This window comes from Hoplias malabaricus, chromosome 6 (assembly GCF_029633855.1).
Source record: "Hoplias malabaricus isolate fHopMal1 chromosome 6, fHopMal1.hap1, whole genome shotgun sequence".
Taxonomy (NCBI): domain Eukaryota; kingdom Metazoa; phylum Chordata; class Actinopteri; order Characiformes; family Erythrinidae; genus Hoplias; species Hoplias malabaricus.
Genome location: NC_089805.1, coordinates 20066266 through 20079493, shown reverse-complemented (window position 1 = coordinate 20079493; position 13228 = coordinate 20066266). Strand labels below are relative to the sequence as shown.

Below are 13228 nucleotides of genomic sequence, written 5' to 3'. Positions count from 1 at the left end.
CCCAAACCCCAAGGCCTTCAGTACTACACTCTCAGAAAAAAAGGAACGGTACAGGTACATTATTGTTCAGTAAATGTACAAACTGTGTAAATGTACCTGTAAAAGTTCAACTGTGGTTTTAAAAAGCAGTTGTGTTCTGTAAAGGTACATTAAATTCTCTTCTCCAGAAGGACAAATGAATATTTTTAATGTTAATGTTTTTGTTACAGAACTGTGGTAAATAAAAACATATACATCCTGTAGATTAAATTGGGAATATGAAATCAACACAATTTTTTAAATCTAAACTTATAATAGAACGAGGTAAATTTATGTTCCTTAACTAAAGGTACAGAATATGTAACCTTGGATACCACCACAGTGACAGTTTTTCTAACAGTATGTCAAGGTTACATATTCTCAGGAATGCAAATTTAATAAGAAATGTATAACAGTCAGCCAAAAAAACATTAAAATTATCTTGTTTTTTACACTCATTATCCATTTAATCAGCTCCACTTACCATAAATGTGTACTTTGTAGTTTTAAAATAAAAAATTATGATCATGTTGTTTTGTGTTCCTCAGTACCTGTAAATTATTGGTCTGGACTATTGAAGAACAATTGTAGACTATTGTGAAATGGGACTAACAAAGTATGCAGAGCAACGGATGCTTGACAGTCTTTAATTTTAGAACTGTAAACTGCACATTTATTGTAAGTGGAGATTAAATAATAAATGTAAAAACAACGAGTTTATTTTAATATTATCACTGATCGGTGTGTAACACTTAAGGTTAGAAATTAGGGGTGGATTTAATACACATAGCTAGTCTTACAATGTACAAAGATTTTTTTTCTCATTGATTTTGAAACTTAAACTGTACATATTCTAAGGCTAACATGCCCAAGCTTGTAAAAGTATTTAATATTTTTGATTTTTAAGAACCTAATGAAACATGTATATACACTAATAGAGCATAATACTCTACAACGCAAAACATATAATATTCAGATCTAAGATGAACCTACCTGCAAAAATTCTGAAACTATGTATAAGAATATAGTTTTTTTTTCTAAAATAAACTTGCAAATGTTGTAGTGACAAACTCAAGAACCAAAACTCTTTAATATAAAAGATAACATATAATTGCCATAGGATAAATGTAATTTTAAAAAAATTACCTTTACACTGTGTCAAATTGTAAAAATGACTGGACCAATAAAGCAGGCCCAGGATTGGTCCAACTGCAGAATGCTGCCCACCCATTTACCTTTAGTCCCCATTTGGATTAAAACATCAAAATATACATTCTTCCAAATAAATATGAATATGAATGTCTTATGCGTTTGCATGTAGTTTTTAAGGAAATATGGACCATAGGTACATACAGAAATGAAACTAGAAAAATGCAGGTATTGTTAGAATTGAATAAGTGTACAAATATTTTAAATTAAAAATTAGAAAGAAAGTTAGTAATACCATACACGTTTATTCAGGGCCTCTTATAGCTGAGCCTAGTGAAATCCTTCTTAATTGACTTAAACCTACATGGATGTTTGGCTACCTCTATATCTCCTCCTTCTTTCAGTTGCAGTTCATTTTTACTTCAGTTCCTTGGGGCTGCCAGCTTTCCTAAACTGGTGAAGGTAAGAATAAGATTTCTTTTCTCTGTTTTAGCTAAATTAACACCCTTGTAATGTAATGTTCATGCATTTTTAAGCTTTGATGTTTTTTGATTACCCAAAATAAAAAATTTTCAAGTATTTTTATGGATGATTTTCCCCATGAGATAGTTTCCGGGAAAAAAAAAATTGTTTTTAAAATCTTTTAACTTTTAATCATCCTTAAATAACTACATAGAAATAATGAACAAAAATAGTTGAGATATTATTAAATTAAATTAAATTAAATAATTTATTTATTTACTTAAAGTTAAATTTAAAGAGAGTAGCAGAAGCGTGGACCTGCGACTTGAAAGTCAAAGGTACTGAATTTTTTCTAGTTGGCATAAGCCTAATTCAAACATAGTAAGACCTAATCAAACTCATCTAATCTCTGGTCCAGCCATCCACCAAAAGATCATGGGAAACTCACAAAGTGGCGTGGTATCCAGGGAGGTCCTTGATGACCTGAAGGTGAGCACCAAATTCTCTGAGGTGGAGATCACACAGTGGTACGAGAACTTCCAGAAGCAGTGTCCCACTGGCCGAATCACACCAAAACAATTTGAGGAAATTTACAGCCGCTTCTTTCCTGAAAGTGATGCAAAGGCCTATGCCCAACATGTCTTCCGATCTTTTGACACAAATGATGATGGGACACTGGATTTTAAGGAATATATTGTGGCCCTACACATGACTTCCTCAGGCAAGATGGCCTTGAAGCTGGAGTGGGCCTTCTCACTATTTGATGTGGACAAGAATGGTTATATCACCAAGAATGAAGTATGTGAAATTTGCCAGGTAAGAGAAAGAAAACTATAGAAAAATGGCTTAATGTAGCTGTTCAAATTCCTTTTCCAATATGATGATTTTGCACTGTATCAAAGGACTCTGTTTTGTTGTGATACGATTTGAGAATGTGTTTATCTGTCTATCCATCTTTTTACCAATCCAAAAACACCTACAAATATTTAAAAAATTTGTAAAAGGCAACAATGAAATATGTTATTTTTTTATTTTCTCAAACATTTATGTAACTGAAAAAGAAACCCACTAGTAAATGTCCTTCTTTCCCGACCATTTTGGAGTGTGAAAAAATAAAATTCTCAGTTTTCAAATTCTCACGACTTACCTGCATTCAGCAACAGGAGCAATACTAATTCATTTTCCTGTAAAGAGCTGTCTGCAAGGCATTTACATTTAAAAAAAACCAAAGGGCAAAAATCCCATACTAAGTTGTAGGATTCTTGCTAATGCTTGACAGTTACCGGGGCAGTAAATACTTGACAAATGCATCCATAGCAAACTATGTTGTTGAATTTGAATACATAATGACTGTGGTTCCCAAAATGATGGGATCATTTGCAGGAGGAACACAACAAGACAAACAATGAGATATATAATGCATGTCACTTGTAATGTGTCCACTGTAACCCCAAAAACAAGTTCCAGGGTATTTTATAATTATTTTTTATGAATTATTTAACTATGATCCCAACCTTCTCCAATATCAGTATCTGACGTCACAATTTTTTTTTAATGAATGGCCACATATTCCAATAGGCACATGACAAAATCATGTGGAAAGCATTTCCAGAAGAGTGGATACTTTTAAAACCACAAAGGTGTTTGTGTGGGCTTAATGCCCATGCTTTTGGAAAAGAATGTCTGATGAGCTTTCAGTTTTGTTTATTTCACACAAATAAATGTCTTCTTATGCATTAATTTATATTTTAATTGATTTGGCTAACTAGACAGGCTAATATGGCTGGTTTATTCATCAAATTTTGATAATGTTGATATCATTTAACCAAGGGAGAAAATTATAAATACATTGTATGGCTGAAGTGCTTAGAATCAGGAATGCAATTTTTTAGTAAAATCTACTTAATACGTACATGGTTTCCAGTCTCAGGCATCAGGCATTAATCTTCCATCCCTAGGATCAGTGTAGATTCGAATCTGAATCTGTGCCTCAGCGTTAGCACATTTGCTGTTTGTCATGTACTGTAAACACCTATCAAGAGCATTTCATATCAAAGCTGATCAGTGTCTCAGTGAGGGTCACCATGCTTAAGCCTGGGCTCTGCATCAACAACCATTATCCGTGTGTGTGTGTGTGTGTGTGTTGGGGGGTGGGGGGGTGGGAGTGGTGTTGGCACTGGGTGGGTGGGTAAGTGAGAGTGCGATAAGCTCCTCAACTCAGTGTGCAATCATGGATTTAAGATAAGATCATCTCCACAGAATTATGTGATGACATCATAGTGCCCTAGACCTGTTTTAAGAAACAGGCCTTCCAACAGAAATTGTGAAGCAGACAATTTACTCACTGATATAACACCATCTGGATAGACATGCTTCACTATTCATCATTACTATTGGGAAAAATCCCTTTGTATTTCCATTTTTGTCCATTTTTAATTCTTGGTAAAATTGGAAAACACAAGTCTTCTGCCCATTACAAAATTTATTACGCAACTACCAACAGAAGTATTCCAACTTATCTGTATAATATATATACTGCAAATTATCTACTATAAAATATTGTGGGTGAACTTTCAGGTCATAAGATTTAAGAGGTTATATATGGCCCAGTCTAACGACTGCCTTTCATAGCTTCCAGCTGACACTAGTAAAGACGCTCTTGGCAGCTTGTCGTTGGATAATCTTTGGTTTAATAAGATGCCTCGATTCATCAAGTAAATGCACTGCCATGACCTGGCTCTCAAGTGGGTGTTGAGAGGCTGAGGTGGTAAATATAGCACATGGACTATAGCACTGAAATGGAGCTGAATGCGGATTACACAAGAATAAAAAGGATTTAAAGATGTGCCTTTAAACGTCTGTGACAAACCATGGAATAGTAAAAGCGGCTTCAGACATAAAAGCTAGTATTAAATTTATTTGAAATGCACAAGAGTCTTGTTTTCAAGTCTGTTAGCTGTCAATTAATTAATTAATTAGTTAATTATTTCTTTCATTCTACATACAAAGTAGTTGATACTCCAACAGAATCTTGTTGAGACTCCAGCACAGGCAGAAAGCTTCACAAGGGATGAGCAGGAATTTAAGGCATGTTCAGGGAGACATGTCGATATTGTACATTGGTCAAAACTGGATGGCTGTCAGGCAGCCATCTTACATACAATCTTACAAGCCATCTTTGTACAATCTTACAGCAAGGTGGAATCAAATAGGCAGACTCCACAGATATAGGAAATGTTTGGACCCCTTTTTCTGCACAATATATTTGCAAAGACATTCATACATATCTATTAATATAAAATATAATGGGTGGGTGCATTTGTAGACCCAAGAGGTTTAAGGGGGTCTGTTTAGTGATTTTACTTTTCTATGGGTTTGCTGCCTCAAGAAACCATCATAACCCCTTTCTTACTTTGATTTCTTATTGTTCATGTACTCTATAATTCAAATTTCTTTAAGCAATGTTTTCAAAAATTTTGTTTACAGGTTTATTTTACAGGTTTTACGCTTAATATGATAGTGTTCATATAATTTTGTTTGCCCGCACAATGGATGCAAAAAATCAAAATGTTATCAAAAATTACATTGTGTTACTTAAACTAAAATAAAAGATAATTTTGGGCTGATCTAATATTTTTATCTAGGTTAAGGCATTGCATATCACTTGCTTATATAATTTTTATTTCAGTGTGATTGTGAAAAAATACAAATATTCAGAAAATTTTAGCCTGAAGTGCTCATGTATAGTTGCTTAATAATTAAATACATTAATGATTACAGTTTTTAACACTTTTCAATTGGGAAAATGTGATTAGTTTTAAACACAAATTGGTTTTTAAATGCCTTAAAATTTTATCATAAATGTATACATTTAGAAAAGGTTTGTACTCAACTCTCATAAAATCTGTATGTACCTGCAGCAAAGTATTACACTGTCCAGATTTGGAAGGTCAGCTCCAATGACTAACTCCCAATACCACAAGATTATGCAGTGGGAAAGGATGCTCTCAATGTTGCTGCGATAGATGTTAATCAGTAGTTTCTGTGTTAGCTGACTTAGGAAGTTTAGTCTCTGATGTGCCCTTTTATACAGGAATGAGGTGTTAGGAGCCCAAGCTCATTTTTTATTTAGGTGAACACCAAGGAATACAACACTGTCCACACATTCCACCACATCTCCAGATATGTGAAGGTAGAGGTGGACTAACTTCTGTGTTCTCCTGAAATACACAATTGTCTTGGAGGTGTTAAGTACTAGACCATTGACCTTGCATCATTTACCAGGCCATCTCATTCCTGTAGGCACTTTCATCACCATCTGAAATGAGGTAAACAATTTTGTCATTTGCAAATTTGATTAATGTATTAGTGTGTTTGGGATACATTCATATGTAAACAGACTGAAGAGCATCTGACTTAATACACATTTTTGTGGAGTTCCTGTGTTTAGAATAATGGTGAAGGAGGTGTGATTGCCAATCCTAACACTCTGTGATCTGTTAGACAAGAAGTCCTTGACCCAGTAACAGATGGAGTTGCTCAGGCCTATACTCCCCAGGTATTGACCAGCTTGTGAGTTGTTATGATGTTAAAGGCAGAGCTTAAGTCCAGAAATAACATTCTCACGTAGGTGATTGGTTGCTCCATATGTGATAATGCTGTGTGGAGTGTCAGGGAGACTGCTTCTGCCATGGATTGTTTTTCTCTGTAGGCAAACTCTCAATGATCCAGGTAGGGAGGGAATGCTTGCTTTGACATGGGTCAGTACTAGCCTCTTAAAACACTTCATGACTATTGGCTTTAGGGCTACTGGACGATAGTCATTAGTCAATCAGTAGGATGACTGTTGTGGTTTTAAAGCATTTAGGGACCTCAGTCTGACCTAGAGAGATGTTGAATATGTCTGTGAACACTTCAGCTTGTTGCTTTGCACATACCTTCAGTGGCCAGTCCACCGACCAGCATGTGGTTTTGGACTGTGGGAGTAAACCCACACAAACACAGGAAGAACATACCAAACTCCTCAAAGAGAGTGACCACAGACAGAATTTGTACCTGCAACCTCAGGAGCTGTGTAACAGTGACACTACAACCAGAATTCCAGCTGCCCAGAATTCAACATCATTCATTCATTGTCAGTAACTGCTTATTCAGTTCAGGTTTGCAGTGGGTCTGGAACCTACTCTGAATCACTGGGCGGAAGGTGGGAACACACTCTGAAGGTGGCGCCAGTGTATCACAGGGAGACACACACAAACACTCACACCTCTATCACACATGATCTCCAGATAATTTCTAGAAACACTCCAGAGTATCTGGCCTGGAGATATCCCAGAAGGGTCATTCAAACATGCAGCTTACAGCGGGAGAAAAACGTCCATCATTATTCAGTGCTCACAGCATGGGTGACTTGTATATGTGTGAAGATGTCATTTATGTAGAGGCATATATTGAGATTTTATTGAGACATATACTGCCATATTGGTGTAGTTTGTGTCCAAAAACATGGACTTCCCAGGAAAATAACTCACCCTGTAGTCTCTCTAAAATCCCAATACACACTTGTGGTACATTCAAACATATGCAAGCCATATCTCACAGTTTCGTGATGGGTTCCCTTGCTTTGTCATTTGACGGCTTGAAGTTCATGCTTATTAAGCAGAGGTTTCTGGCCTAGCTCTACATGGACTCTGTATAATGTACAAAGATTTATCTTTCCTTTTTAGCTTTCTGACAATTTGCTCATGACATTTTGCACATGTGATAAAACACATCCTCATCTTCACCTTCAAGAGATGGGCTGTGCTTTTTAGTGGATGCATCTTTTATATAACTTTTATATTCTTCTGCTAATTTTGTAAAATTGTGTAAAGTTGAATATTCTATGAAATTTTTGTTCTAATTTTGCCCCATCCCAACATTTTTTAGTTTGGTGAAAGCATCAAACAAATTATAAATTTTTATTTACAAAATACATTGCTCAAAAAAATAAAGGGAACACTAAAATAACACATCTTAGATCTCAATGTATTAAATATTCCTGCTGAAAATCTATTCATTAGATAGTGGAATGCGTTGAGTACAAATTCACATAAAAATGATCACTGTAAATCAAAATAATTATCCCATGGAGGTCTGGATTTGGAATCATATTCAAAATAAAAGTGGAAAATCAAATTACAGACTGATCCAGTGGAAATTACTCAAGTCGAGTTAAAATGCCTGAATGAACTCATTACAATGCCTGGGCATGCTCCTGATGAGGTATCGGATGTTCTCCTGAGGGATCTCCTCCCAGACTTGGGTTAAAACATCAGTCAACTCCTGGACAGTCTGTAGTGCAACGTGGCATTGGTGGATGGAATGAGACTTGATGTCCCAGATGTGTTCGATTGGATTCAGATCTGGGGAATGGACAGGCCAGTCCATAGCATCAATGCCTTCATCATGCAGGAACTGCTGACACACTTCAGCCACATGAGGCCTAGCATTATTATGCCTCAGAAGGAACCCAGGGCCCACTGCACCAGCATATGTTCTCACAATGGGTCTGAGGATCTCATCCCGGTACCTAATGGCAGTCAGGGTACCTCTGGCTAGTACATGGAGGGCTGTGCAGCCCCCTAAAGAAATGCCTCCCCCTACCATTACTGACCCACTGCCAAACTGGTCATGCTGGAAGATGTTCCAGGCAGCAGAATGTTCTCCACGGTGTCTCCAAACTCTGTCACATGTGCTTAGTGTAAACCTGCTCTCATCCATGAAGAGCAAACGGCGCCAATGGTGAATCTGCCAATCTTTGTGTTCTCTGGCAAATGCCAGTCGCCCTGCATGGTGCTGGGCTGTAAGCACAAGCCCCACTTGTGGACGTCAGGCCCTCATACTGTTTTTGACAGTTTGCGCAGAAACATTGATATTAGTGGCCTGCTGGAGGTCATTTTGTAGGGCTCTGCCACTGCTTCTCCTGTTCCTCCTTGCACAAAGGAGGTAGCGGTCCTGCTGCTGGGTTGTTGCCCTCCTATGGCCCCCTTCACATCTTCACATCTGTACTGGCCTGTCTCCTGGTATCTCCTCCATGCTCTGGACACTGTACTGACAGATACAGCAAACCACCTTCCCACAGCTTGCATTGATGTTCCATCCTGGATCAGCTGCACTACCCGAGCAACTTCTGTGAGTTGTAGACCCCACCTCATGCTACCTCTAGGGGTAAGGGCGCTGAAAAAATGCAAAAGTGACCAAAACATCAGCCAGAAAGGATGAGAACAGAGGAATTGTCTGTGGTCACCAGCTACAGAACCACTGCAATTTACATAAAATTAGTCAGTCAAAATATTGTGAAAAGAGTTACAGAGGTTATAATTGTGTGAAATATATAATTTCATATTTCTTTAATTAATATTTTATATTTAGGCATTACTCTTTAGTGCTTTCAAATTAATAAAAGCACATATTTATGATGATAACAGTGATGATGGCGATGATGGTTATTGTTATTGTCCAAGTTCTTTGTCATCTGTAATATTTTTCATCTAATTTATTTATGAGGCTATAGAACTTTCTCAGTCTTTCTAAAATTCAGATCAGCAGTTTTTTTTCCATCTTGCAAAATTGCAGTTGTTTGGAATTATTGGCCTGCATTGGTCTTACTGCTTGATCATAGTTAATTAATAATCCACCAGCACTGGCTTCTTGTAAATAATTTTAGATTATAATGTATATTGATTTGAAACCTTTCTGTGGGATGTAATTACTTCTTGGTGACAATCAGGATTTGTGGATGGATGAGATAAGAACACAATGAATGCACCATTACTTTTTGCCCTCTGTCAATAACTGAAAGGATTTATTTTCTCACAGTAAAAATTATAGTTCCATCCCCAACTGTAGATATACTTTATTTGTTCCTAGTTTTTTTTTTAAATGTAATATATTTTTATATAATATATTTATAATAGGGGCGGCACGGTGGCGCAGCAGGTAGTGTCACACGGCTCCAGGGGCCTGGAGGTTGTGGGTTCGATTCCCACTCCGGGTGACTGTCTGTGAGGAGTTGGTGTGTTCTCCCCGTGTCCGCGTGGGTTTCCTCCGGGTGCTCCGGTTTCCTCTCACAGTCCAAAAACACACGTTGCAGGTGGATTGGCGACTCCAAAGTGTCCATAGGTGTGAGTGAATGTGTGTGTGTCTGTGTTGCCCTGTGAAGGACTGGCGTCCCCTCCAGGGTGTATTCCCGCCTTGCGCCCAATGATTCCAGGTAGGCTCTGGACCCCCCGCGACCCTAAATTGGATAAGCGGTTACAGATAATGGATCGATGGATATTTATAATATATTTTTTGCATGTTACAACACTTAATAGAAGATAATAATTATAAAGTATACAATTTTATTATCAAAGGTTACTGATAATTTTCTATTATTAATAACTTATTGATTTCAAACATTTTAACAGTAATATATAAATTGATGTTCTCAGCATATCCCAGTGACAAATCTGATTTTGTTTTCACTGCATATTATTTCTTATCAGGCTATTTTCAAAATGATCCCCAAGGAGAAGCAAGAGAAGTTGCCCAGTGATGAAAACACAGCTGAAAAAAGAGCAGATAAACTTTGGAGCTTCTTTGGTAAAACAGACAGTGGTGAGATTGCTAGTTGCTAATAGATTAGTCATCTGATGGAATACTCTCCCCAACATGGTTTAGGTACCTTTAGGGTGTATTTATAAGTTGTTGTTTTTTGTTTTTCAAAATTGTTTAAATTTACTCCTCAGTTCCTTAGATATCAAGGCTATGCGTAAGAAATTATAGAACAAGATGTAATGGCTCATATTTTATGCTGTGCAATCAGCTGGTTAAACTGTTAGACCGGTATAGAATATGTTTGGCTTGAGTTTTAAGATTTGGCTCTCATACCAGCTTGATCAACTTTGTTATACTGGTCATGCTGGCCTTCCATCTTGCTTGTGCTGGTTATGATGGTCATATATGTGATACAATTTGTCCAGTCACTGATGTGTCAGTGTGAAGGATAGCAAACACGCACACATGCACACAAACACACACACACACACAAATATATTATGGCAAGCCAAACAGGAAATATTTAATGAACTTTGATATCTATGGAATGAACATAGTAGTAATATGAAAAAGTTTGGGCACCCCTGATAATTATCATGATTTTACTTTATAAAACTGAAAGCACTTCATATAGCAGATGAACGCAGTGATATCTGAGAAGTGAAATGAAGTTTATAGGATTCACAGAAAGTGTGCAATAATTATTGAAAAATTTGGCAGGTACATAAATCTGGGTACCCTTGTTTTTTGTTGATTTGAATACATTTAGCACTACTTATTGGAACACAAATTTGTTTTGTAAGTGCTTTGACCCTTGACCTACATACACAGCTGAATCCAATTCTGAGAAAGGGTTAGAGTGGCCAGTTGCAAGTTTTTTTTCCTCTTTGCATCTTCTCTGAAGAGTGGCAACATGGGAGCCTCAAACCAACTCTCGAATGATCTGAAAACAACATTTTTTCAACATCATGGTTTAGGGGAAGAATACATAAAACTATCTCAGAGATTTCAGCTGTCAGTTTCCAATGTGAGGAACATGTGAGGAAATGGAAGACCACAAGCACAGTTCTAGTTAAGGCCTGAATTGACAGGCCAAGAAAAATCTCAGATAGAAGGATAATCAGAACAGTCATAGTCAACCCACACACCAGCTCCAAAGACCTACAACATCATCTTGCTGCAGATGGTGTCACTGTGTATCATTGAACTATTCAGCTCACTTTGCAAAAGGAGAGGCTGTATGGGAGAGTAATGCAGAAGAAGCCTTTTCTGCGCACACGCCACATACAGAGTCACTTGAGGTATGCAAGCACATTTGGACAAGCCAGCTTCTTTTTGGAATACGCTGCTGTGGATTGATGAAACTAAAATGTTAAAGTGGGGCTGTGTGGCCAGTGCAGGTACTGGGAATCTTGTTAAAGTTGAAGGTCGCATGGATTCCAGTCAGTATCAGCAGATTCTTGAGAACAATGTTCAAGAATCAGTGACAAAGTTGAAGTTGCGCCGGGGCTGGATACTTCAACAAGACAACGACCCTAAACACTGCTCAAAATCTCAATGCTCAAAAGGCATTCACGCAGAGGAACAAGTACAGTGTTCTGGAATGGCCAACTCAGTCCACAGACCTGAATATTGTCCATGCTCAGAAACCATCAAACCTGACTGAAAGGAGATGTTTTGTAAAGAAGAATGGCCCAAAAAACCTTCACCCAGAATCCAGATTCTCATTGGAAGCTTTCTGTGAAAGCAGGATCTACTATATTGATGCTATTTTTCTGTTGGGCTGCTCAAATTTATGCACCTGCCTAATTTTGTTTAAATAATTATTGCACACTTTCTGTAAATCCTATAAACTTCATTTCACTTCTCAGATATCACTTTGTTTGTCTGCTATATGTTATATTTAACTGAAATTGCTGATCCAAACAACCAATGATTTATAAAGGAAAATCCTGAAAATTAACAGGGGAGCCCAAAGTTTTCATACCTCTATATATGGAATGAACCTCCAGGGTGTGTTCCTGCCTTGCGCCCAGTGATTCTACGTAGGCTCTGGACCCACTGCTACCCTGAACTGGATAAGCAGTTGCAGACAATAAATGAATGCATGTGAATGCATTTAATGAATAAATATAAATTGTGCACTGCAAATATCTCTATTTATAATGTTGATGTTCATTCAATATATATTGTTCATTCCATATAGGTCAGGTTCATTCCATATATATTAGGTTTCATTCAATATATACAAAAGTTCATACCATATACATCGATGTTCATTAAATATTTCCTGCTTGGCTTGCCTTTATATATAATTTTTCTTGCTGATTTTAGGGAATAAAATTACTTAAATATAATTTTAGGTCATGTAGTTTTACATTAATCAGTACTTCACTGTAACCATTTTTTTTTCTGACACAGAGAGGGTTGCAGAAGGAGAATTCATCAAAGGAGTGTTGGACAATGAAGATGCCCTGCGTCTTATTCAGTGTGATCCTTCAAAGTAAATCACATCTGGAAACTTCTTGAACGTGTTCTTAAATTCCTGAAACGTAAAAACGTAAAATGTGAGTAAATTAATGTTAACAGTAATTCATTTTTAAAACAACAAATATAAGTAGATGAAGCAAATGATAGTTTAAAGTTTATCTAAAGTTTTAAAAATTATCATTTTGTTCAGTTACTATACTTATCAGCTATGAAACATTTGAAATGATTCCATTTGCATTTTGCATTGTGTTCGGCTTTCAAGATGATTGAACCAACAGAAATGGCCTAAATAAATTTGAAAAAAATTCTGCAACTTGGGAAGAGGGTTTTTTAAAATAATGTTATGATTTAAAAATGAAAATGAAAAACAACATACAAAAAATATTGGCATAGAAAAAGTGAAGATACTGATTACAAAAAAATGTTTATACAATACATTTAGGATCACATGCATTTCCTAAATACAGTAGCAAGAAATAAACATCATCAAGACCGATAAAAAACAGGCTTTGTTACTAAATAAGTCTGC

At 36.7% G+C, this 13228-nt stretch overlaps 1 protein-coding gene across 1 annotated transcript; it reads left to right on the top strand.

Moving 5' to 3' along the window:
* On the top strand, nucleotides 1-12755 carry rcvrn3 (recoverin 3). The gene is made up of 5 exons (XM_066675201.1): nucleotides 1-54; nucleotides 1572-1629; nucleotides 2048-2445; nucleotides 10158-10269; nucleotides 12631-12755. The coding sequence occupies exons 3-5, from the start codon at nucleotides 2065-2067 to the stop codon at nucleotides 12714-12716; spliced, it is 579 nt and encodes a 192-aa protein (XP_066531298.1). The 5' UTR covers nucleotides 1-54; nucleotides 1572-1629; nucleotides 2048-2064; the 3' UTR covers nucleotides 12717-12755.
* Nucleotides 12756-13228: the final 473 nt, after the last annotated feature.

Coding starts and splice junctions, on each gene's coding strand:
- rcvrn3 (XM_066675201.1), top strand. CDS start 2,065: ATGGGAAACTCACAAAGTGGCGTGGTATCCAGGGAGGTCCTTGATGAC. Junction 2,446..10,157: donor AAGTATGTGAAATTTGCCAG/GTAAGAGAAAGA, acceptor ATTTCTTATCAG/GCTATTTTCAAAATGATCCC. Junction 10,270..12,630: donor CTTTGGTAAAACAGACAGTG/GTGAGATTGCTA, acceptor TTTCTGACACAG/AGAGGGTTGCAGAAGGAGAA.